General features: G+C 41.2%; 2 protein-coding genes across 3 annotated transcripts; one reads left to right on the top strand and one right to left on the bottom strand.

Moving 5' to 3' along the window:
* Window positions 1–128: 128 nt before the first annotated feature.
* LOC108052037 lies at window positions 129–15630 on the bottom strand. 2 transcript variants are annotated; one of them, XM_017134353.2, is made up of 3 exons: window positions 15277–15630; window positions 4977–5179; window positions 129–2433 (listed from the first exon to the last, which is right to left on the bottom strand). In XM_017134353.2, exons 2-3 carry the CDS (start codon window positions 5040–5042, stop codon window positions 670–672), a joined length of 1830 nt encoding a protein of 609 aa, XP_016989842.1. In that variant the 5' UTR covers window positions 5043–5179; window positions 15277–15630; the 3' UTR covers window positions 129–669. The 2 variants fall into 2 exon arrangements, with proteins under 2 accessions (XP_016989842.1, XP_016989843.1); XM_017134354.2 differs by lacking the exon at window positions 15277–15630 and adding an exon at window positions 5749–5899.
* Window positions 15631–22040: 6410 nt separating this feature from the next.
* On the top strand, window positions 22041–27281 carry LOC108052046 (claspin). The gene is made up of 7 exons (XM_017134365.1): window positions 22041–23801; window positions 23863–24110; window positions 24163–24792; window positions 24848–26152; window positions 26216–26468; window positions 26526–26855; window positions 26925–27281. The coding sequence occupies exons 1-7, from the start codon at window positions 22128–22130 to the stop codon at window positions 27042–27044; spliced, it is 4560 nt and encodes a 1519-aa protein (XP_016989854.1). The 5' UTR covers window positions 22041–22127; the 3' UTR covers window positions 27045–27281.
* Window positions 27282–27307: the final 26 nt, after the last annotated feature.

The raw sequence follows: 27307 nt of genomic DNA, 5'->3' as shown, positions 1-27307 counted from the left end.
TTATCAAACTCCCACCCAAACATTTCATCACCTTGATAAAGTTTGCATTAGCTTTGTTTGCGTTTTCTTATCAGGTGTTGCCTTGCCCGATAATGAATAGTAAAATAACCATTTAATACACTGGGTGCTTAATAAAAGTAAACTTTTTATTATTTCGCAGCTATCAAATAAAGTAATAAATAAATAATTTAATATATACATTTGCTATATTAACTTATTGTAAACGATTTTCTGCTTTTCCATGTATGCCGCTTCTTTACTTCGTTTTTTTTTTTTTCGATATTAACTTGCATAATGTAACATTCAAGGCGTATCTGTCCGATCAGATGGCCTCGAATCCTTTGTAGGTATAACTGAAACTTAACAAGTCTGACAATTCAATTTCGCTTCGTCTAAAACTAGGGAAACATATAGAAGATAGGGCGTTTAGTGGTAAAGAAGGAAACCATTTGAAAGTGGGCTCTCAATAAATAACCAAAGAATAAATAGTGAAGATGGCTACAGGATAGGGTGCCTATAAAGATTTGCTGATGGAAGGGTTGGGTGGATGAGTGTTTCTGAAGTGCACATAAAACTGATTTGGTTTTCTGTTCACGCCGATCGTCGTCGCTGATGGTGGTGATGGGATCCTCTCTCTGGTCCTTCAGACTCCCGCTTCCAGGTTCCAGATTAGTTCACATAGGCCATGCCCGCTCCCTTGCGATCAAAGTGGCGCACGCGCACAAAGAGGAAGGCGGCGACTAGAGAGGCGACGGCCAGGACGAGGAGCAGCATCACCAATCCTCCCACGAAACTGGGCACCGACATGCAGATGGTCTCCGCATCCGCGGAGCGAGCGGACTGGATCACCACCGTCTCATTGCTGGCATTGCTGTTGAGCGCAAAGTTCACATCGCCGGGCGCCACCACCTGGATAATCCGGCTGGTGTTCACGTCGGTCATCTCCTGCGCATTGCGCTTGTAGATCCTCTGTGGCTTCATCACAATGTCCATGGTGTCCCTGCGCCGGCGCACGCCACGCAGATCGTCCAATCCCTCCACGGATCGGGGGCGTCCTCCCAGGGAAACCAGGTTGCCGCCAGCACTGAGGTCATCCTTGCGCTTCACCGTGCTGTACTGACCGCTCTGTCCCGGCAGTGGTGGTGGTGGCAGACCCAGTTCATTGCTGCCCGTGGGCTGGGGTTGAGGTGAGCTGGCCGGTCCGGACACGGATCCCGAGTCAGCAGTGGGCACTGCCGCCGAGGTCTGAGCCTGTGGCGAGGGCACCACATCGGGCTGGTTCTCAGAGTAAGCTCCGGTGGCATCGGACGAAGGGTGACGTGGATCAGGATAGGCAGCTGGGGGCAGAACTCCTGGACCTCCCAAAGCGAAGTCGTTCCTCTCATAGGCCTCCGGAGGACCGTACTCCTCAGACAGACCATTGGCACCAATCTGGGGCAGACCGTACTCGCCACCTGGCAGACCAGGACCGCACTTGGGCTCCGGGCAGTTGTAGCGACAGACCTGGATCACACACTGGAAGTGCACGTTCATCGAGTCGGGGAACTTGAAGGCCTGGAAGTAGGCGAAGCTAACCACGGAGGCAGAGGGTCCAAAGTTCTTGATCTTCTGGAACTTGCTCATGATCTTGGGCCTGACAACGCAGCCGTTCTGATCCACCAGTTGGATGGGAGCCCTCTTGCCATCATGGGCCACACAATTGCGCACCAGCATGTCGAACTTGTTCTCGTCATCCTTGATGGCCAGCACCATGGTCATGGTCTGTCCAATCTTCACAATGCCAGAGACTTCGGAGGCCCATGGACCCTTGCCCACCTGGATCTGCATCCAGCATTGGAGGTTGTCGCCCAGGAAGTTGGCAGTGACCGCATGCAGCATGTCCACCTGGAAAGGCCTGAAGGTCACAGCCTTCTCGTAGAAGTCGTACCAGGTGCAGCGCAACTTGCGGGCCTGATCCCACACCTCCTGCACATAGGGATCGTACTGGATGATGATCGTGTTCTCCACATAGCTGCCCGATGGCGTGGGCGCTCCGTATCCGGCCGCATTGTGGTTGGCCGAGCTGGTCATGCCGCAGCTGTTCAGGAAGATCTCAAAGGTGGCGCTCAGGTGGCCGGTTCCCGGCTTCAAGTGCACACAGTGCGGATCGCTGTAGAATCCCTTGGAGAAGATCATGCCGTAGAAGGGCCGGTCGAACTCGATGTTCACCCGCATGTGTGTCTTCTCGCACTGCACCTGCAGGTGCTTGATCTGCGGACTGTCATTGGTGCTGGCGAGGGGCCAGGCCTCCTCCGACACATCGTTGGTGGCCCCGGTGCTCAAAGGACCCTGTGGCGCTCCGTAAATGGGCGCCGGCGGACCGTAGCCGGCCCTGTGTTCGAGGGGCAGGGCGGCGGACTCAATGTGCGAGGCGTCGCCATGGACCGCCAGGTGCTGTGGCAAGAAGATAGGAAATAATGTATTAGAAAAGTGTTACGGGACAAGAAATTTACGGGTTTATGTAGTATAAATTAATCCTCAAAATTAATTTGATTATAGATAACAGAAAATCATGCAACACTGCGTATGAGTAATATTTAAGTCAATATCACGCATACGCAGCATTGAACATTTATTATATAAGACCTTCGTTTAGAATGCCTTGTAAAACGTTTTTTTTTGGTGAGAGTTTTCTGCATATTAAATGAATTATTAATCATAAGAAGATTTAAAGATTGAAAAGCAAGCTAGGAAATATTTAACCTGATTTATAAAACCTATTACCTTTATTGGTTTTCACTGGTTTTGCCCTTCCCCAAATTTGTAATTTATAGTTTCATAATTCCAGATCTCAGCAGCTTTCGTTATTTCCCTTATGCACATATGCGATGACAAAATATTAAGCCCACTATAAATGTTTCGATTACAACCTAGGTTATGGCTCAGATCACAGGATTGCGGAAAGCTTTCAATTTCGGGTCTGCCTGGCCTATCTTATTCCGTCATTTAATTGGATTTGTGTTAAGCAATCGCAATCTCAGCCAGACACCGAAATCACAGTCGACGACATTTGAAAAGAAGAGACGCGAAGCGTTGAAAATTACACGACAGCTGGAGTATTTTGAAATTAAATGGTTGGCAGAGCGTCACGCTTACCAAAAACACAAAACAAAAAAAAACTGATACCCAAAACGCAGCTTAACCCATTGCGTAAGACAACAGAGAAAGAGCCACGCCCCCTTCACCGCCCCCCGCAGGGCCTTGTCACTTTCTTTCTTTCGGCTTTGCTGGGGCTTCACATCTGGTTCATAATTTAATGGTTTTTTCTGGTGGCACACGGGAAGCGGATGTATCTCAAAAGTCCGGCGGGGGCCCCACGAAAACCGAAAGTTAAATCCAGCACGATGACGGTGTGGATTTTTCTATAGGTTGTTGTGTTTATTTATTTATTATTTTTTCTTTTTTTTTTGCTTTCGGTGGCTGGTGACCACGCGTTCAGAGATGTCGTGAGATGATTTTGAAAGTGAAATGACCAAAGGAAAACGAGCTGGCCAACAAAAGAAACAGATACGCGTACCTAACGAAAAAAGTCTCGACTCTTTGACTCTTTTCTTTTTTGGACATTCCACGCACTTGGCAATGGAGATATCAATATAAACACATCGATCGATCGCCTCGATGGCATTGGTAATTTTTCTTCTCTCTTTTTTTCGTCCGACGCTTTGGAGAAAGAAAACTGACAATAAATAAATAATAAAGCAATCTCTGTGAATTAATGCGCCATAAACAAGAAAGTCAAAACTGGTACAAATCAGAGCATAACTGCAATTTCTTCGCCGCCTCAGCACCCAGACACGCAGTTGGTTAGTTGGATGGTTGAATCGTTGGATACTCGGCTCTCCATCCAACTGGCCAGTCGCTCAGTTGGCCAGTTTTGCGTTTTCCTTGACGTGATTGCATCGGCTAAACTCCGCCGAGTGTGTGTTTTCCATCGGCCTCCAGTGATTGATGCGCTTTAAATAACCCACTGAAGGCTGGACTTTTTCAAGGGGAAAAATCATTTTGTCTTGGCCATGCTTATCAAACAAAAGCGTGCGGCAGCCCCAAGAAATCGACCAAATTTATGGCCTTTTCTAATATTGATTGACAGTCCATCGCAACGATGAATATTAGGGGTATTTAAGATTTACACAAATCATTTAAATCAATTTATAATAGAAACCTAGATTTATAAATATTTAATAATTTCTATAAAATCAAAAGAATTGTTTACCTAATTTTAAATTGATATTAAGCTTTATTATCGCTCTTAAAATTGTTGTAAAGTTTTTAATTTATTATAGAAGAGAATTTTCCTAATAAAATGATTTTACTAAAGAACAAGAGTTCTTTACATATTTTGCTGAATCCTTAACTATATAAATTCCCCCATAATATAATATTTTTAAAACCACGCCTCTGATTTGTAAAATCGCTGTTAAGATGCTGTTGACTCGCCCACTGTAAAAGTAAACATAAAATATACATACATATGTAAGTATGTACTCCCCTCTCCTAGTTTCTTCTACATATCTGCTTCCTTTTCTCTCTCGCAGCTAATTTTCCAACTCTAATTGTAATGATTAGCAAAGTGCCGTTTAGTTGTTACATTTTCCTCCATTCCTCACTGGCAGACTCTCTCGATCCGAAATTGATATTGATCTGCCAGCGATTCGATCCGATCCGCTATAGCCATATTCTGCTCGGACCTCCCCACCAACCCAATCCATCAATAGGCACTCGCAGTGATTTGCATTCGAATCGCTATTGATCGAACGGTAGTCTATCTTTGAGTCGAAAGTGAAGAGATCCGCTAGAGGTTGGGTCTGCATACGAAATGAGCTGCTGCTGCTGCAAAGTGGGCCACACCACAGATCTTCTAACTGTACGTTTCCTAATTGAAATCATGGCCCACACTTTCCAGATCCCATAATGTATACTACGGGTATATTACTTACCTTTGTGTTAAGTACCAGGCATAGGACTATGGCCAATAGGCTGCTGCTTCGCGTCAGGTGTCCCATTTTGATCTGGTTCTGTGTGTTTTGGCTTGAAATTGAAATTCCAAAAATGTGGATTTTTGGATTTCGCTACTCGGCCTCACTCGCTGCTTTCTTCTCTGCTGCGGCTGTTCTTTTTTTTTTCTATTTTCGTGTGGTGTCTGCAAGAAAAGAAAGGGGAACAAGGGTAAACAATGCGGCGGATTTGCATACGAATATGTATTTTTGAGGCCATCCAAGAGAGGCTGTAAATGCGCGCTGTTATTAGCACTAGTTGTAAATCACTGTTAGCCAACAACTTGGCTTATCTCACTTATTAATAATGCTTGTAGAGATTCACCCTGGTGGACACTTGTAATTCGACATTAGACTTTATGGCCGTCATTAAGCAGCCAAATTAATGGCCACAATTGCCCGTTTTCAGGCTTATGGTGTCAGTTAATGCGCGAGAAAGAAAACTGCATTTTATGTAAAGCAAATGAAAACTCGCGCGCACCAAACAGGAACCACTTTCTATTTTCACTATAACAGTACTCCGCAAGACAACTTCAGCTTCTTCGAATACAACTACGACTACGAATACGAATCCGAATCCAAATCCGAATCCCCGAGTCCAAAACGCCAACGCAGCGTCAGGTTTTTAGTTTTCCACACAGTGGCTGCACTTTACGACCATCCATTAATTTTCGACTGTTTTTCCTAGTCTTTAGGTGGGAGGGGGGAGGCTTACGTTTAACAGTCGCACTCTAGCATGACTTGGCCATGGAGTTAACAGTGGCCCGAAAGTAACAGAAAGAGTCTAGGCCTGGCCAACAGAGTTTTGGACTGCCGATTCCGACGGTGCGACTGCGTTCGAGTGCCGATAAAGACTGAAGACTGGAAGACTAAAGACCTGAAGACTGGAAGACCGAAGACTGACAGCTTTCACACAGCCGCCGGAGCGGTGGAAAAGTAAGCGGCTTCGGCTTCTCAGCCGCGAACGCATTTCACTTGCTCTCCCGCTTCTTTTTTTTTGGCTCTAACTCCGAGACTTGGGCTGGCAGTTTTACTTTTACACATGGTGCATAGTGTTTTGGTGCCCAAGTCTTCTTCACGAAAAACACATGTAAATGGGTTTTTAACAAGCCGCGGCCATAAAGTCCGAGGAGCAGCCGATGAAACCGGCTTGCTGGAATTGAGCAAGTGTACCATTAACCCACTGAAACAGTAACGGATACCACTAAACTAGCTGCCGATTGTTTTTGGCAGTGGGAGGAGGATGGTGGTTGTGCGAGGAGCCAGTCTAGCAGTGACCCTACAGCTGATTGTATTACGCAATCACAATTTTCTCATTTTCCATCTCCATACCCGTATATAGAAATCAATAGAATTTTTAGTTTTGGGAATGGTAAAAGTAAAAATGATGTGATCGCTGTGAACTATTCCCAAACTCTCTGTATTAAATGCTTAAAATATCAAAAATACTTTTTCGCTGTTCTTAATATTATTATCTTTAAATGATTTAAAAAACCTAAATTAACTAAAATGGGGACCTATTCAAAGATTCATAAACATAATAACATAAATAAAATAAATTATGAGTTCTGAAATGATAATTTCTGCCTGTTTATATTATTTATTATTATTTTTGTTAGGAAATCATATTTACAAAACGTTATTAATAATTTGTCACAATAAACAAAACCAGAACCAAAATTTCACTCAAGATTGTGGGATAACTATTATCGTAGGTCAGCGTTCTATTTTGTGCTAAGTGAAAATCGTTAAAATTAGGAACAGATTCTTGTTTGTATTGTTTCTGGGGGCTGTTCCCATTTAACGGTGGTTCATTCGTTTATTTGAGTGGGTATTTTTATACCCTTGCAGAGGGTATTATAATTTTGGTCAAAAGTGTGCAACGCAGTGAAGGAGACATCTCCGACCCTATAAAGTATATATATTCTTGATCAGGATCACCTCCTGAGTTGATATAGCCATGTCCGTCTGTCCGTCTGTCTGTTTCTACGCAAACTAGTCTCTCAGTTTTAAAGCTATCGGATTGAAACTTTGCACACACCCTTCTTTCCTTTGCACGCAGTATATAAGTCGGAACGGCCGGGATCGGCCGACTATATCCTATAGCTGCCATATAACTGATTGATCGGAAATGCCATAACTTTCGTGTTTGTAAAGTTAGGAAGTTGGGATTTTCTATGGGTTTTATATTTGGCCAATCAATCCGACCTACCAAATTTCATAAGGATCGGCCGACTATATCCTATAGCTGCCATATAACTGATTGATCGGAAATGCCATAACTTTGGTGTTTGTAAAGTTAGAAAGTTGGGATTTTCTATGGGTTTTATATTTGGCCAATCAATCCGACCTACCAAATTTCATAAGGATCGGCCGACTATATCCTATAGCTGCCATATAACTGATTGATCGGAAATGCCATAACTTTGGTGTTTGTAAAGTTAGGAAGTTGGGATTTTCTATGGGTTTTATTTTGGCCCAATCAATTCGACATATTAAATTTCATAAGGATCGGCCGACTATATCCTATAGCTGCCATATAACTGATTGATCGGAAATGAAATAACTTTGGTGTTTTTAAAGTTAGGAAGGTGGGATTTTTTATGAGTATTAAAAATGCATCATATGAATAATTTTGGAGAATATAATTTGCAGAATATTCTGCAAGGGTATTTCAACTTCGGCTCCGCCCGAAGTTAGCTTTCCTTTCTTGTTTTTATTTGATTTTCTCGGCCACTTTCTTCCCTAGGAAATGGCCAGAGATTTGCATATAAAACTAGAAATCTTTGGCAATTAGCAAAAGGCAGCGAAATTTTGTTGAATTTTTTTTTTGCTAATTGCTGGCACCCAAACAAATTCCTTATCAAGCGCCTTCAATCGCCAACAAAGAAGACAACAAATATTTCTTCTTCAGCAGCTGATGGAGCTTGTTTAATGCTCATTGTTGCTGCTGTTGTTATGTGTAACTGCCAAATGGAATTGTTTATTGTGGCTGTTTGGCAAGTGAAAGTTTTCACCGCCTTCTTGTCGTGCGTCTCCCTCTCTTTTTTTCTGGGCTTCGAGCCCGCTTCTTACAGATGCCGCATATAAGGGCATATATTTATTTTTCTCTTCCTTTGTTTTGTTTTCTTTTTTAATTAACGCTATAAAATTATTTGCTTACATATCGCAGGCGAAAGGTGCAACTGGAGACTTTTGTTTTCAGCTAATTAGTTTACGATCTGGGTGCAGCATTTTTCATTTCTTCGCCGGCACTCATATATTTATAGTATCGGTGCATTAAATCACGTGAAAAGCGCTCGCAAGTGAAAATGCAATGAAAAGTCGTCGGATGACTGGTGGCGATGTCTCCGATTGATTGAATGACAATGCGTGACGCTGGTCAGGCCAATAGCTATGGCTATATGGTAACTGGTCCATTGCAATCTAGGTGAACCACTGCACTCACATAACTCGCGGTTGGATCGTTCTAATTCTCGGTAATTTACGTGGCTTACATTTCGGGCCCCCAGAGCCGGATATCGATACGAATCGGACATCTCAATGATGCCCGGGATTTCGATTTGAATAGCCGGCATTAGCACAGGACATTTCCCGCAAATCAAAGACAAACAAAGACCTCTAACAGTGTAATTTCTCAAATTGTAAGGCATTTTTCACACATTTTCAGTCATTCGGACTGGTCTAATTCGATAATAACTCTCATCGGGAGCCTGAACTATTTTCTTCTGGTTAATTTCCATGTATGGAATTTGGCCTCTCATTCATTGACATGGGTTGTCAATTAAAAGAAAACGAAATTGCATTTAATGCCACGGTCAAGTAATTATTTATCGGCACTAGCTGCATTTGTTTTTTGGCTTTGGCATTTGCCAAAACGGCTGCTTGGAGTCCATTAATTTAATTGAACGCTTTCACAAATCCCCCGTCGAAACTAAAACTCTGCACACTTTTTTTCTTCGTTTTCATTCATCTTTGGAGTTTTGGAGCCTCGGGGGGCATGGCGAATATAAATACGTTTCTATATGTCTTCATAAACGTCTTCGGATATTTGCTTAATTGAGTAGCTGACAAATTTGTTGCTTTTGACATGGGATAGCTGATCTTAAGATGGAGACCCCCCGAGTCAAGATCATCCGCGGGTGAAATGCGTTTCCGAAAAATCTGAGTGGATTGACAGAGGTGCGGTCGCAACCGCAAACACTTTTTTGGTTAACAAAACAGAATGGAGTTTTATGCGTTGGAATGTTATTTGTTGTTTGTCGATCGATTCCAAGTGGCGGTTGTTGCTCGGTAAAAGTTTCACTGCCGTTCAAACATTGCAGATGCTGTGGACCTGCTTTTAATACACCGAAAATAATTATATAAATTATCAATTTAATGTTTATCGGTACCGGTTATTTATGCATTTTTTAGCACATGTTTGCTGACATTATTAAGATACTGTAGAGCAATATATTCACATAGAAGCGTGTTATATACTAATTAAGATTAGTTGACAAGATAATTTGAATTATATGATCAAATGAGTGTAAGACGGTAGATTTTTATGTTACAAATAAATGTAAATATAGCAATTATATTTAGAGTTTACGGCAGAAATAAGTTTCGCGTGCTTTCATGAGCTTTCTCATTCTTCACAAAGACGAGTTTATTTAAGTGGTCTTCAAAATAAAACGAAACAAAGAACCTATTTCTCGGCACCTCAATTTTATAAGATACAATTATGTTAATAATAATATACGCTACATGTTATAAAGAAACCACAAATTTCATAACACATTTCTTGCAGTGCAGCATTTCGAAATTATAACGGTAAGACCAGCGTTTCCACTCAATTTGATGTCATTTGTGGCCGTGGCTTTTGTGGCCGTAAACGATCGATATTATTTGCCATAGTGGCATAGAAATTGAAGTCGGCCCCCAGCTTGCAGCTTATGGATCCACTCCCCCGGTTAACCCCCGCCGATCGCCCGCCGGATCATGCGTAATTAACTACACATGTCGATATCACGAGCTTTGGATGCTGTGAAAGTGAAATTTGTTCGCACCGCAACGAGCAACAACAATGGCGAAGGAGAGGGGCAGAAAAGCGCAAAAATGTTAACAGCCGTCGAAGGTTTTTTCTTGTAAAGGGGCAATTTACTTTCGTTCATGTGTGCCAGTGTGTGTGTGTGTGTGCCTCAGTTAACTGGGTTTTTTTTATGGTTATTAAGTAACTTCTTTCTTACAGATAAACAGATGGCAACGCGGGGCAAACCGATTAGCTTTGAAGCGTGCTCGAGTGTTGAAAGACCTCTGCTGATGAAATGCCCATATGTTTCCCCACTAATTTAATTTTCTTCCTATGACTTTTTAATTTGCATTGGTAACTCTTTCAGTTAGTGGTTCGTAAAGTTAATAGTATGATTAAATCGGTTTGGTCATACGTTTAATGGGGGTTTACATTTTTGGTAATCGTTTGCTTGTTTCGGATAAAATTGGTAATTTTGGAGTGTATTTTTCATAAACGCAATGTCCATTTCTTGTAAACAACAAAACTGTATAATCATGATAACTGTTTTTAATTTGGTTCAGGTGGTTTTTTTTTAACATGAGGTAAATGCCTTTCAAATAAATTTCTTTAATTGAAAATAAGTTTTTATCTTTATACATGTTGTTTTATTTTATTGGTTCTTATTATATCAAAGATATATATTATTTTTGTCCTAAGCAAACAGGCTTGCCAAAACAAAAACTTAGCAAAAAACTTGAAAACAAAAACAAAAGACTTAGGCAACGAACTTGCACTAACATACCAGGAACCCGCAGTTTTTCACAACTTATGTCCGGGCAGGCGATAAGCAGAGTTAAAACGCCCGGGCATTATGTAAAATAGAGCAAACAATTAATTTTCTTTGCTCCACTTTGGCGACAAGGCGACAATTAACCAATGCGATAAGGCGAAGGCGCCCGCAGACTTGCCCCAGGTGCTGGCTGTCTGAGTGGCAAATGAAAGTAAATTGTGGCAACCGCAACTCCCCTTTTCCCGCCTCATTTTTTTCGACGGCATTCCATTCACTTGGCGGTGGCTGTTGGGAAATTTCCTTGCCTCGCATGTGCGTACAAATATGATAACGCAATTTATCGCAAAATAGGGAAAGTGAAATTAGAAATGGGCTTCGCGAGCAATTTGCATACTGATCTGGCACACTGCGGGTTGAAGGCCAGAGAAGGCGGAATGCGGGATGAGGAGTGTGAAATATGTTAATTGAGGAAATTGCAATCATGGCAAAGGAAATGAAAAAATGGTGAAATAAACGGCATTTTTTTGGAGGTTTATTATTGCCTTTTACTTTGGATTTTTATATTACATGGATTTTGAATGCACGCTGCAGATAATAAAGATCTTTCTTTTTAAGTTTCAGAATGTTGGATCCAGCTTTAAAAATTGGTATGAATTTATGTTAACCAATTTGTGCCCCTAATAAAAATGTACAATTTTGTGATGAAACCGTTTAATTATTTCTTTTATAACTTCTCCCAGTTTTCACTGAACCATAACTCCATATTTTTGCCGAATAACCACGAGTGTGGAAGAATTCCCGTTACCTGCTAACCATTTCCGTTAACTGCTCAACAGTTATAGTAAGTCACCCCTTGCAGATCATTAGTGGAATGCCGTTAGCCAGGATCAGAGATGCAGATGCAGATAAAAGAAACAAGACAATTAACATAATTCAAAAAACCCCATATTCTCCTCCCCATTTTTGGTTTCTTTTGTTGTGGCCATTTTTACTTTCCATTTCTTTAAACGGTAAACGCGAAATCCGCTAAGAAAAAACGACTCCAATTGCAAAAAGGGGGCGGGGCAGGGGGGTCGGATCGGGAATCGGATGCCATTGAATGGGCAGAACCGGTTACCGTTAGTGGCATTGCCAACCCAACGAAAGTAAAAACTCAAGGGCTTGCACTTTCTGCCCAAGTTGTCCGGTCCAGTTCAGTGACGATCGGTGAAAGAACGATGGAAGTGAAAGAAGATGGAGGGTGAAAGAAAGCAAAAAGCGACAAGGTGATCAGCGATCAACGGAGAAAGGGGTAAAGGGGCTCAGAGAAGGGGCGCTGCGGTGCTGCGGGCATATCCTCAAGTTGCAACTTGCAACGCATCGTTAGCCGAAGCCAACTCGAGGCCGAGTTGCCATTGGATGTCGGAGTTGCATGCACTCTGAGAAAACTTAACAATGTTAAATAAAGGTGCCATTTAATTTTGCTATATTAAAAATATCCTGATTTAATATAAATTATTTATTTTTAATTAATTTTCCAAAGTATTTAAAAAAATAGTAGGGGGAAAGAAAAAACAAACAATTTGATTAATAAATTTTTAGTTAAACATGTCCTTAAATTTTGACAACTTAAGTCAGCAAAAAACATTTTCAAGCATTAGTAAGTTCAAACATTTTAAAATATTTATTTTGTAGGTTACTAAAACTTTAAAAATGAAAACGAGTCATATATATTTTGCAACCCAAAAAGACATTGCCATTGACGAATTTTTTCTCTGTGCAGAAACAGATACAACGACTGTGGCAAAGCCAAAGCCGGTTGCATTTTGCTCTGAAATAATTAGTGACCCAATTTCGGGCTGCGGCGGCTGTCGCCACGGAGCGGCCTGTTCCGCTTGCCTGCCGCCGCACCGCTAGCCACCAACCGCACCACCAACTTCACCCCCATCCGCACCACTTGCTACTTGCAGTGGTGCAGGCAAATTGCTCGACTCTCGGGCTCCACTTGGTGGTGTTGGCGTACTCGTACTTTGTGGCATGCATGCAAAGAAAGTGGTTTTCATTTCTTTTCAGCGCACCGCCCAGCCACACATGCAGATACAGATACAGATACGTTTACACCGCCGAGTTACTTGAGATGTTTCGTATGTGCTGCTCGATTTTTGGAGTGACTCTCGTTGAGTTAATGCGCGGCTCAATAAAAAAAATAGGAAAACGAAATACGAATGGGCGGCCATTGATTTGTCTGATTTTCCATGATTTCCATGATAATTTCGAATCAACTTTGATTGCGCATAATCAAGAGCTTTGGGAGCGACTTCAGTCGGGAGTGACGTGCAGCGGCTGGTGCCAAATGAGTTTTTGTGGTCAACAAGCCGAAAAACGCTGAGCTGGCTGCCGGAGAATTAGAGGGTTAACAGAGTTAACCAAGTGAAAAGGAAAGAAATCAAAACAAATGCAAGTAAAGTGAATTGAATTATTTTGAGAATAACATGTCAGTAATGAGAAATTCACTTAGCGGTCTCATTAAAAGCAGATTGAAAGCTAAGTGAAGGCAGCAATAGAAAAAGTGACTATATTTTGAGCGCTATTTTCTTTTATTTTCATAGCCTTAAACATTACTTTTTAAATTATGTGACGTAAATTTTGTTGGCTAATTATATGTAGTTTAAAAGGTTTAGTTTTTTATGTTTATTTATTTACCAGTCAGTTTTGTATACTGTAATAAATGAAATATGTTTTCCCGTTGAAACCTTTTCTTTGTTTTGCTCTTCCATTTTTCTTTCAAGTTCTTTTCTATTCTTTTCACTTGGCAGCTAATGAAAACCGTGTCTTCACAACTCCTGGAACTGCCAATGAAAGTTCGGTCGCTTTTCTTTTTTCTTTCAATCCCGTTGTTGTTTGACATTTTCACGCTGCCATGAAAAACTGCGTGAAAATTGCACAAGGCGGCGAGACAATTGCCGTTAATTTGAAATTGTCGCCAAGTCCCAGAGCCAGTCGCCTTGGTCTTGAGCCAGGGTTTTCAGATTGAGATTGAGCTGGAGCTGGAGTTGTTGCCACAGCCGAGAGCGAGAAACCAGTAATTATTGCAGCAAGTGGCGCAGCTTCTTTCACTATGAGAATGTCTGTGTTTGCGGTCTGTCTGTGTGGAATCAATTAAAAGTAATGCCAGGCGCTATGTTTGGGCAGCTATGACAAGTGGTGGCAGTGGCCCACACGGCCACACGGCGTATGAGCAATGCAACCCACTTGGCCAAGAGCGCGCGTGCTAGGAGATGCAGAAGATACAGATATCGTACTGAGTGAAATTGTTTTCATGTGCTCATGGCCCAAAGTGGAGCAGTTTTTGAACAAAGCAATTCGCAATATTAATCAAAGAGAAGCTGCAACACATGTGTGTAAGGAAAACTCAGCGACTGCAACTGCAGCAGAAGCCACGACTGCGAATGAGAAGCGGCACAAGGTAATTTCAGACTTTCATTCGCGCGAAACGCGATGAAATTTCACCAGCAGCAAAAGCAGCAAAATCAGCAACATGAGACACACAGAACGAGAGCCGGCTACTGCACCACCACCACCAGCACCACCAGCACCACTCGAACTACTCGAATCTCGTTTCAAGTGGGTGGTTGGGTAGACAGCCTGCTTAGCTCTGTTTTTGGCCAATTGGAAGCTTTGAGTATGCAAATCCAAATTAAGCTTAATGAGCCAAGGGTTCCATCAGTTTTATCCGCTTCACGCCTCAGCAGCTCCTTAACTATTATTAATAATTATTATATTTCCGCATAATGCACGACGACGACGAAAGTTTGCCGTGCGTTTTTGGCTTTCTTCTGCACTCTTTCAACGAAAATAACAAGAATTTACGGGTATTCTCTCTTTCAGCGAAGTGATTGCAACGCTTTTGTAAGCAAATGGAACTGTGGGTTGAGTGTTTGAAGGTTTTCAAAGTTATGAGTATGTGAATGAGGAAGATGTTTATATGGTCTGCAGACAGACTATAGACAGCATTTAAAGAACGGTTAGGTGCGTCCATAGCTAAAGCTGATCATTAATTTTGACTGAGGTGTGGAACCATTATTTTATTGTAAAGAGAGCTGTTTGTTAAAATTTTCTTGAAGCAAAATTTTTAATTATCTCACAGAAATTTTAAAAATCTCTAAGGAGATTGAAAGAAATTTATTATTTTTCTTTGACTGGTTAATTGTACACATTATTTCAAGTTCGTTGCCTAAGTCTTTTGTTTTCAGGTCGAATGAATTTTTAAATTGTGATAAAATATTGATTGGCACATATTGAATGTGCATAGCTCTGTATCAAAAAGTTTTCAGACATGATTTAAATTCTTTTTCCAAAAATCAAATTTTCCTATTTCACAACATTTCAATATTATTATTGTGAGGCACTTAAATCGGTTCATTGATCTTCAAACATGATCAAAGCAGTTATTCATGAATTCCGTTCCACTTTCTTACCTTCAGGCAGTTAAAATCCTTTGCATTGGGTTTTAGTTAATCCCTTTAGCTGGAGTCAATGGCACAGCGCTGGATCTCGTTGGGGTTATTGGAGTTCCACTGGATTCGAGGATTTGGATCTGTTCGATGCACAAATTGAACCAAGAGCAAGTCTCGAGTTGCTCGCTTGTTTTTGTAGCTTGTTTTTATTCGAAATTCGTAAATCGTATTCCAATTTCTTAAAGATTTTCGATACGAGATTTGCACTGCGAGCACGGAACGAAGGGACGCGCTGCGGACGCGAAGGTGGCTAACAGGACGCGACTGCAGACAACTCGTCGCACACAAAGTTGAAATGAAAATGCGGCCTGGCCGTATTGCTAACCAAGATTTTATATCGCGTGAAAGTTTTGACCCCTTTACCACTGGAGCTGTCGCTCCGCTCGAGCGCCCGATGCCTGAAAAGCGGCGAAGAGAGCTCACGAAGAGGAAAAGAGTCGCTCTTTTGCTCGGCAGCACCTCGCCGAATGCAAAATATGCCGTTTTCGGGTATTCCAAAAACTTGTTTTCGGCCAACTTTTCATTTCAGGCCGCTTTCTGCCGGCCACCTTTTTCTCTTTCTCTTACGGTTTTCGTGTATATTGGTTTATTTTCATTCGTATTTCGTATTTTTGGCAACCGTCTGCGTGGTGTCAAGGTAACTGGTGACGTCGGTCGGTGGTGGCGGATACCAGCGAACTACCTCAACGATTGCCTAATTTCGATTGTTATTCGAAAAGGGTTCGCGTCCGGCTGTGAGTCAGCTAACGGCTTTTTGGCCACGCTTGTTATTCTGGCCAATGCATTGGAAAATTAAATTATGATCGCCAGCCGCTTATGCAATCCCTAATGACATAATGCACACACTTAACGGGCGAAGAGGTGTGGCACAAAGGCGGTGAATATTTTCATTTTGTTGACCTTTGTGTGTGCGAAGCGTAAATAAATAAATTTGATTCATTTACCAAGTCAACTTTTGTTTCTTTAGAGCGAATAGAAAAGCATGAATTCGATTTTAATTGTATAATTTATTAATTCAAGTTCGTTGCCTAAGTCTTTTGTTTTTCGGGCAAAAACCCAACAAACAATAAGTTAATTGTACAGTCGATGGCATTGTTATGGGCAAATTAACATTCCATACAGCTTCAAGAATTATTTGTGAAAGTTTTCTTATTTTAAATGAATTTCATATTGCAAATGATTCAACATAATGCATACATGTATGCACTTCATAGCATTTCCTTTTTAAAAAATTATTTTATAAGAAAATGTAATAATAAAATAAAAAATTATATACATATAAAGCTTAAAGATTGAATTAAACTTTGTTTTTAATTTGATGGACGCTCCAAGAAAATGTCTCAATATATATTACTAAATTGATAATATCAATATTAGACATTCTAATTTTTAAATGCACCATAAATATTTTTCCCAAACTCATTTAAAACTTAATTTGAACAAATTAAGGCATGTTCCAAGAAAATGTCCTCATTATTTATTATTAAATATTGTTTAACCAAATGATTTCAGCCCAATTTTCAAATGCCTTGGGGCCAGTAATTCCATCTGCACATTGCACAACGCAAACAAATAAAGAAAAGCAAACAACTTTGTGCCAATTTCCTGGCAACAAATTTGATCAATTTGCCAAAGTGCAAAACCCAAAAGTAAATTTGTCGTTCACCGCTCTCGAATTTGTACAAAAGAGATGTGTCTTGGTGGACCGGCCAATTTCCGATGATGAAATGGCACAAAAATGTCTACCCAAATTGCCAATCAAAGCCGGCAAGTGAAACGAGCTTGAAGCTCGCTGGCACAAGCCGAAAAATGATTAAGTAGAAATGCCCAAATCCGAGAGATACAACATGGATCACCGACAATTGGCCGAGCCCAGCGCCAAGAAAGTAATCGGCGAACTTTCATTTGAATATATGGTTTGGTACGCACCTTGGCTGCCCAAGCGATGACATCGAAAGAAATCGAAAGTTCCGCCTTTTGCCATAGGGTTTCGATTTCATGAAGAGTCGGTCTCGGTCAGGGCACGGCAACGCCCCGGATTTGGATCCGCAGTGAATCACACGCAGCTCAATGACGTAGATCCCCTGGCACCAGCACACAAGTTGCCTGCATTATCACCGAGTTACACTGCTGAAATGGAATTGGGTCAGGGACGTGCGTGGCATGCTAATTGAGCCGTGATCCGTCTCGGCTGACGCACTCGTACGTGGGCAGGCCCTCATCCAGTGGCTTCTTATTCGGTTTGCTTTTTATTTCTAGAAAATTGAGCAACTTCTGGGCCCGCATTTGATGCGCAGGTAAAGCCAAGTTGGGAAAGGCAATGGTTTTCGACTGAAGAACGCGGCTGTGATGTAACTTCTTTGGAGAAAGTGAGGCAACGGTTGAAAAAGTATAACAAATTTTGGATTTACATAAATTTCATAATTAAATTAAATCCAAGATTGGATTTAAAAGGGGATAAAATATAAGTGCTAATTAATCGCACTTTATAATAAATGTGGCTTCCGAATATCCTCAATGCAATCAATAGCAATTTTAACTTGTACAATATAAACACCTAGATAATTAAACTATTCAATAACTTGCCGATCTTTTCTTCAGAAAAGCCATTAGTAAATAGTTTTTTAATGTATTTAAAATAAAACATATTGTCAAATCTTAAAAACAATAATATCTAATAAGCCCCAAATAGTTTTCCTTTTGCCACTACTAATAGATAAATAAACTTAAGTGAAAACAACATAAAATGTTTATCTAACGCTAAAAACGGTTGCCACCTGTCTATCAAAATCTTTTCAAATGCACCTTTTTCTCCAGCCTCTTACCTTTTTCACCTCATCAAGCTGCATATAACAAAATAATCCCGGGTTCATTCAGTTAATTTTGTTTCATTTATGAGCAGATAAAAACCAGTTGCTGGCAGAGTTTTGCACAACTCTTTCTTTTTTTCAAGCCGCTTCGGCAGTGCAGTTATAACGGTGCACAATCTGGGCGCTTATTGTTTATAAACAAATTATTGTGGACCATGGCCTGGCCCAAACAATGTCAATCATTATATTATGCAAGTCTCACTCCGGCCGGAGCTGCAACCCCGGGCCCGGTCATCGAGCTCAATGGAATCGCCTCGCTTTTTACTTTCCATTTCTTTTGTCAGTCGCTGGGCTACAATTTGTTGGCCGTTTTTTGTTATTGTTCACTCGGTTGCTGGCTGCTTTTCCGTTGATCTGTCGCCAGCCCTAAATCACATTTATAAAAGACAATGAACCTGGGGCTTAGATGGTGGACTCAAAGGGAGAAGGGCAGCCCACAGGTGTAGATCGGGGGGCACGACTTGGCCTGACTAGTGCCAAATTATTTAATTCACCACCATTAAATCATTCATCTCTGGCAGAGGAACCTTAACTGGCCACAATTGAATAGGAGATTTTAAGAAGGAGGGGCTTTTTTTGCTTTTTCATTAAAACATTGCTTTTTTTTTGCTTTTTACGATATTTGTAATGATATTTTGTTTACCATGGCTTCTTATCTAGCCAAATTGAATCGCTAAGCACTCTGGAAACTCTGTAACTTGACTAAAAGCTTGGGAAAAAGTGGTCAGAAAATGGGGTTAAAACCTCTTTGTACTTGTCATAAAATTCTCAATCTATTGGCATCCAAAAATTAAACTTTTTATTGTTAGCTTATTTTTGTAATGGTTACATTACATTACTTATGAAAAGTGGAAATATTACAAACACTATTTTTTTGCAGAGTAATAAGGATTCATAGCCCAGGTCCTCAGCTCAAAAGCAAAATCTGTATTTTAGCTATGCGCCTAAACTTGGCAAAATCACATTTCAAAAAACCCTTTCAAAATGTGTTTTTTTGGCAAGAACCTAAAAAGTCAAAACAAACCTTTTTTTATTTGCTGTGTTTTTACTATAGACCTTTTATATCTTTAAAGCTGTTATTAAAAAATAATTGTTTCTTAAAAAATAAATTGTAATAATATATTTTCTCTCCCGTAATATTAATATTTCTTGCCGAACAGGACCATCCATTTCTCTCAGTGTCCGCGAAACATGTCAATTGATTTTGCCTTTGGATTCGGTCCACGCTTGATGGCTGCTGCGCCCTTTTTGGCCATTTCTTCGTCTTGAGCTGCATAAATGGCTCTTAATTATTATTTTATGCATATGACTTGGGGCCGGGATGGGGTCGGATGCGAGTATAGTCGAGTCGAGTTGAGCATGGACGGAGCCTGAGTCATGCGCCATATATCACTTTCACTCGCCAAAAAAATGTAAAAAAAAAATGCCAAAGCAAAACGGCAAGAAATCTCAATCGGGCAACGAAAAGCCAGACGCAGACAGCCAAAGGCGTGTCTGGGACCAAGGAACAGCTATGCCATATATACTGCAACATGCGGCATTACAAGCCGATCAGCCTCCGTTTTTTAACGTTTAATTGCGAAAGACAGAGTCACGGGCTCATCCCAACTTAACTTCATGTTGCAGTTGAAGGCGTTGAAAGGTCTTAAGTCCGCGCGATTGCATAAGCCACTCAGCCTTGCCAAAAAAGAAAAGATCTTTTAAAAATAGTTTTCTAAAGAAATGGTGAAGCTTTGTTTGCCTTTGATCGAAATCCCATTTCGAATTCCCACATATTGCGAGACGATCAATATTGATTGTCGACAGTTGGAAATTATGTGTATCTTTCGGTTAGACTCTCCGTTTAGCACACACTCGAGTGTTTTCACTTTCGTTTCGGGGCCCAGTTGTAGTCTTTCGATTTTCGGTGGTATCTGTGAACTGTGCGTATGCAAATTAGGTAGCGACAGCGACAACAAGGCGCTGAAATACCGTAAGTGGCCAAAAGCAAAATCGCTGCTACAGATATGAAAAAAAGATGCCTGAAAGATACGCAGAGTTAACCGTTTTATTTTTTTTCGCCAAATGAAAGAGAAATTGTGTGCGGCGGTACCAAGATTTGTTTTTTTTTTAACATATGTATATAGTATGCTAATTGGTGCGCTAGCTGAAGCTTAAAGTTATAAATGTCTAGCTCATAAGCCGTAAGCAAGACTATTATGATTTAATCAGGCTGCTGGGAAGGGGATACATTACCTAAGTTTCTTGTAGCTATAAAGCTACCAGTTGATGTTATTCTATTGATGTAAACTCATTTTCAAAAACTATAAAATAAACACTAAAATATGAATAAAAATATTAAAGATTAAAATACTGGTAATTTTAAATACCTATATTTATAAATTAACATCATATCGTTTAGATTTCTACTCCAAAAGAGTATCAAAATTTGGACTAAGCTCCGCTAATTTATCGAATGATTAAGCTTATGCTGTGATTAGGCATGCGAATATATTATAAATTTGGCATAGGGGAACCATAAGATTCGTGAAATATGGTTGCTTTCTTTGGATCTTTCTAAAGTTGGATAACATAATGCTTTGTTGTGTGGGATTCGTAAACGTTGCGCAATACGGCAAGGTGAAACATTTGTCCCCCTTAAAATCGAAGGCATTTGTAAAATGCATTAATCAAATCCAAGTCGAACGTTAATGATTCGGTGATCGGTGTGATCTCAGAATACCACGATAAAGTGAAAAGTCGGAGGAATTTAACACCTATTAAAACGGTTTGGTTTCGGTTTTTAGGGGGCTCTTGCTTTTGCTTTCATTGAGAGCCGAGAAATCGACAGTAATTGAATATTAAGCTCTGAACCGAGGTTAATGGTTGCGGATTGGATGCGTTTTTCAGCATCTATAATTGCATTTTAATGCTATTTATATCGAGCTAAAAGGTATACAAACGTGTGTTTTTGGAGCGGGCCATCATTAGGCAACTTTAGCGAGCCGGTGGGTTACTTAATGACCCATGGCCGAAAGACCTTTTCAGCTTTTCAGGCACTAAACTGTGAAAGAGAAATGCACGGCCGAAAGAAAGAGATGCGGAGAAAGCATCGCAGCAAGTGGCAGTGGTAGTAACAGTAGTAGCAACATCGACGGACCAAAATCAAACCAACTGCAACAATTCGCCAACATCCAAGAGCAACAACAACCATGAGAACAGGTGAACCCCTCACAAGCCCACTGTGTTTTTGAGTTCGTAAATCTGCTCGGCGATTACTTTCGATTGCTGTACTGCAATGCCGAAAGGTTGCCGCCTGCTGATTAAGTTGCTGTCCGAGATTTTCACGCTGTTTGATTTGCATTTAAATAATCATGTACATTGCATAGATCACACCTCTTTCTGGAGGGAAATGTTGTTAAGCCCATTTACGAGTTTTCACTATTTTAACATATACAATTAACTGCGTTACAAAAACGTTATAATTATAATCTAAAAATGTGTGCGCTTAAAAATATTTTATAGTGTATGAACACAAACGTTTTATTTTATATGCAAATATATATTTAACATTTTTCTGAAAAATGTTTAAAAACAAAGGCAGGTTTACCTCTCTTAATACACTTTGAAAGTAAAAACGCAGAATTTTTGGTAGTTGAATTTTATTTTAACAATTATTTTAAAAATGGGTATTTATTTAAAAATTACTTTTTAATAACATTTTACATTACGGATTCAAATTGGACATGTAAGTTACATTGCTTGTGTGTAACTATATGACACAAGTGTGACCTTATCAATTTCCTTGTCCAACTTTACAGCACTGCTTTAACAGCTGATGGCTCCCGCGACTTTCAACACTCTTTGCGCCAAAAGTCGAACTGTTTATGATAGTGTGCGTGTTTAACTGGGAAATGTTTTTGGTTCTTTCTTATTATTAACAAAAAACAGTGACCCAGAAATATGAGCGAATCGGTTGCAGAAACTGCTGCTGCAGCGGAAAATGAAGACCAGGCCGACGACTCTATGGAAAAGCTGGAGTTTGATGAGGGAGAAGAAAATAATGTGTCCGCCGAAGATTTATTGGGTGGCAAGAGTTTGATGATGTCGGATGACAGCGAAAATGAAGATGTATCCGATCTAAAGCCTAGAAAAATATCACCCAAGGCCAGGCGCCAAAGGATGATGGACACGGATCAGGAGGAGGATGCAATGGAGTTAGGAAATCTTCAGGCGGAAGAGCATATCTCACCCAAAAACAAAGGGCAACGGCTGCTGGGCAGCAATGAAGAGGAGGAGGTGGCCCCCAGTATCAAAAATAAGAAATACAACATCATAAGCTCAGACAGTGAAGAGGAGCAACAGTTGGTCAATAAAAAAAAGCCGGAGCAGAAGAAACCTGCCAAGAAAACCCAGAAAAAGACATCCCAGGTGGATAACGATCAGGAGGAACCGGAGCAGGAAAAACCCACCAAAACAGACAAGAAAAAGAAGGTGACCAAAAACAAGAAACAACCTGAAGAGGACAACGGTGAAGACAGCCAGGAGAAACCTCTTAATAAAGAAAAGTCAAAGAAGTTGGCTAAGAATAAAAAACAAATGATAAAACAGCAGGAATCCCATATAGACCAAGAAGAGGATCAGGATCAAGATAAACCTGACAAGGCATTAAAGCCAAAGAAGTTGGACAAGAATAAAAAATTGGACATCAACGAGAACAATGAGACGGATAAGGAGCAGAAAAAACCTGCTCAAAAACAAAGGGCAAAAAAATTAGCTAAGAATAAAAAGGAATCTACATTGGAAAAGGACGAAAAGGACTCCCAAATGGACATAGATGAAGACTCCAAAATGAGCCAAGAAGGGGATACAAAGCAGGAGAACTCTTCAAAAAATCCAAAGCCAAAGAAGTTTGCCAAGAATAAAAAAGAATCCCCAACTGAAAAAGTGGAGAACTCCCAAATGGACAAAGCGGAGGAGCATGACCTGGAAAACCCTGCCAAGAATAAACAAGATGGCTCCCCGAAAAAAGTGGAGAAACAGAAGACAAAGAAGTTGACTAAGAAAAATCAAAATGAAATTAACAATGAAAAAGATAACGATCCAGACGATCAAGAGCAGAATGTGGGGAGTGCTCCTACGAAAGTAAAGCCGAAAAAGGTGTCCAAGAAAAATAAACAACAAATTGGGAGCGACGAAGAATCAAAGGTAAACGAAGATTTAGATAAGCAAGATCAGGATCAGGACTTAAAAAGCGGCAATGAAATCAAGCAGGGAATGGACAGTGAGAATGACCTCCAGATGGACAGCGATGAAGATCAGAATACGCAAAAACCTTCCAAAAAAGTAAAGAAAAAGAAACAACGAATGGACAGTAATAGCGAAGATGAGACTCATATTCAAAATCGAAGCGAAGTGGAAGTCAATCCTGCCAAAAACCAACTCAAAGGCTTAGTGGACTCCGAATCCGAACCCGAGGAATCCACTGCGGAAACTAGTCTCCCCAAGAATAAACTAAAAGGTCTAGTAGACTCCGAATCCGAACCAGAGCTAAGTAATCCAGAGGAATCTGCTGAAGAGCAGGAAACACCCACTCAGGCAAATAAAGAAAAACCCAAGAAGCCAAAAGTTGTGCGGGTAAGTTTTATTTATATAAATCTTTAAACATATTTTGTTAATTTTATTAACATTTTCTCAGGAATCTGCCAAGAAAGCGTTGGAGGGGATGCAGGCCATCCAAAGCGAGCAGCAGCGTCTGCATCGCGAAGCTCATATCAATGTGCCCTACCATCAGCCAAAGCCCAGGACACTAAAAGAGTTTCTCAGCCGGCGCACCATCAACGCTCCATTAGCCACAGCTCTGGCTGGCGGAAGTCCCATGCCCAGTAAGCAACCCAGAAAGTCTGTGGGACTTCGGATGACCGGGGAGGAATTGGAGGCTTATGCGTAGGTTGTGTAAACATTCTTTTAAACTTTATTAAAATACTTTAACTTTTAGAAAACTTATGGAGGATCGCGCCAAAGAAGCCACCGAGTTCTTTAAGTCCGAATCCGAGCCAGAGGATGAAGAGGATTCAGATAACGAGCCCATGGAGTTAAAAGATAATCCAGGTGTTTTGGATGAGGTACTAGATAATCCAAAAACACCAGAACAACCCAAGGTGAAGGAAAAAGTGTTGGAGACCGAAGCAATAATGGACGATTTAGTCACAGAGGAAGCCATGGTAAAAGATCCAGTGATTGAGGATGAACCCATTGCCTCCACCTCAGCAGCAGCTGCTCTGAGACTCACAGATGACTTGGAAATTCAAGCAGCGAATGCGGTTGAATCTCCCAGCAAAGTGTGTCTAATCACAGAAGTAATAGAACTCCCCAGGCTAGACTTGAGCAACATCAGCATAACGCCGCCCTCCAAGCCAGCCACGCCGAGGATCAGCGATGCTATTCGACGACTGAAGATCGAGAAAAGTTTGGATGTAAGTCCATCGCTTAAGGGCGATGCCAACATGGTTATTGACCTGGAAACTGGCGACATGTTCGCCAAAAAACCAACAGGAGTGGATGATTTGCTCAAGCGCCTGATGAAAACGAGGGAAGCCAAAAAGCACAAGACCACAGAGACTGTCAAGTAAGTGATCCCAATAATCAAAGATCCCAGTTAATAAACTTGTCTACCTTTTCAGCATTTTATCCACTGAGCATGGTAAATTGGAGATGTCTAAGGTCAGCATTCACCTGCACGAAGAGGAGATCGCTAAGGAACCCAAACCTGGAGCTGGTTACATGAAAATGCAGGAGCAGCTCAAGTCCCTGATAACCAAGAAGCGCATGGAAGATCTTCGCAAGAAGCAGGCTGAAGAGCAGGAGAGGCTGGCAGAAGATGAGGAGGAAGGCATGGATGTGGATGAGGAGTATGAACCAGAAGAAAAACCTGGATACGCTAAAGTGACCATAAACGAGGATGAGGAGATTGTTGAAGAAGACGAGGAAGCAGCCGAGGAGGATGAGGTGGCAGAAGAAATTAAAAGCGATCCAGACGAGGATCCCGAGGATGATCCAGTTAAAGATCTTGAAGTTCAGGAAAACAGCAGTGAAAGTGAACAGGAAAGCGAATCAGAACTAGAACCTGAAACGCAAGGCAGAAAAAAGAATAGAATCATTAAAGCCTTCGAGGACGACAACTCTGATGAGGATGATCTCGACCTGCTGCAAACCCCTAAGCCAAGCAATATCGCTCCCATAACGGCCACTCAACTGCAGTTGTCCGCCCACAAACTTTTCGATGCGGAAACCCGTCGCACGGCCAGCGATGAGGAGAACGAATTGCTAGACCTGTGCTCCGGCCAGTTCCCTCAGTCCCAGATGGTTTCCTCCGCCGCACCTTCTGTGGATACAGCTGTGATCAGTCAAATTCCCATGACACAGTTTGGGACCAGCAGCCAGGCACCTGATGAATTGGAGGGTCTTTGTTCCGGCACCTTTGCGACTCAGCTACCATCGCAAGCACCCACGCAAAAAGCGGAGGAGCAGGAAGAATCCCAAGAGCCGCCAGTGGTTGCCAACAGAATTGTTTCCAGCGATGAGGAGGCCAAAGAGGAAGCGCAGGATTCCGACAAGCCACGCAACAAGAAACTCACAAAGAAGAGGTCTAAGAAAAAGGCCAAACTTGGCTTCTCGGATGATGAAGAAAGCGACGGTGATGTCGAAGAACTCGAGGAGGACGAGAGCGAAGGCGAGCCAGAAGAAGAAATCCCAGAAACCTTCGTGGACTACGATTCCGAAGAGAATGAAATTGTTGTAGAGATGACCAAGAAAGATCGCAAAGTGCGTGCCGCCAACTTTGTGGACAAAGAAGCTGAACTATCTGAGTCCGAATGGGGATCTGCCGACGAAGACGAGAAGAACATGGATACTTATGATATAGAGCTGGGCGACGAGGACGAGTTTGATCGCGACAAGCTGCGTCATGAGCTAGGTCAGATTCATGCGTAAGTATAGCAGGAATATTACTACAAGTTTTTATAATTAAACGTACTTTTTTTTCCTGTCAGTCGAAAAATGCTGGATCAGGATATTCGGGAGGTGCGCAAGATCAAGGAAATGCTGTTCGAGGAGGAAGAGGAGGGAGCAAGTCGCCAACGCCAGTTCCGTTGGAAGAACGTTGAGGACGGCTTTAGCTTAGATGACCATCGTCCAGAGAACAGTGAAGCAAACGAGGGCAGTGGCGATGAGGAAAACGAGCATCTGTGGCGAAAAATACGATATGAACGCGAGCAGCTTCTCTTAGAAAAGGGCCTTAAACCCGTGAGCAAATTACTTTACTATCCTTTATTTCCTCTCTAACCGATCTTGATCTTTCAGGAGGCAGCATCACCGCTCTCCACATCCGTAATAAACACCAGTAACTCTGGTAACTCCATTCGCCGGCTGAATATAATCACGTCCAAGAAGACGACGGTGGAGGTAAAGAAAAGTTCACCGTTCCTGATCTCAAAAACTGTAGCTGGAAAGCAGCAGAAAAGCGCTGTACGTGGTTCTTTTCTGGTTCGAGACCAGCAGACTCTTACAAAATTGGCAGGACTGACTAAGGGATCCTCCGCTGATGTGGACGGTTCGGAGGGAACTATTTCCGTAAAAACAGCGAAGGCCAAGAACTTTGTGTTCGCCACGCTAACGGAAGAGGAACATGAGGTACGGTTTTACATATATCTGTTATAAATATACCTTTTTCTAATTAACTATTTATTATTATACTTTTAGAATCGGAAAAGAAAAGCAGCCGATTTGCTTAACAGCAGCACTGAAACGGGTGTGAATTTCATGAAGAAACCACGATTGGAGCCACGAAGGGAGAAGTGCCTTATAGATCAGCTTCTTTAATTTAATACCTTTTAATTCTAGACACGTCTTAGTTGTACATTTTGCTACTTAGTCTATTAAGATAGTTCATAAGAGTAAAGAAACAATACATTTTATTTCATTTTAATTTTTTATCACAGTTTTTATCCAAATGTAAAGAAACATGGAATATAGAAAAATTAAGTTAACATACATATAAATATATAATTTAGTACAAATAACTGTAATAAAATTGTAATAATTGTAATACTAAATGTAAAACGAGTTTTTGAAAGCTGATTGAT

This window comes from Drosophila rhopaloa, unplaced genomic scaffold (genome assembly GCF_018152115.1).
Source record: "Drosophila rhopaloa isolate 14029-0021.01 unplaced genomic scaffold, ASM1815211v1 contig_163, whole genome shotgun sequence".
NCBI classification, from domain to species: domain Eukaryota; kingdom Metazoa; phylum Arthropoda; class Insecta; order Diptera; family Drosophilidae; genus Drosophila; species Drosophila rhopaloa.
Note: the sequence above shows the minus strand (reverse complement) of the source record. Positions and strands in the feature narration are given on the sequence as shown.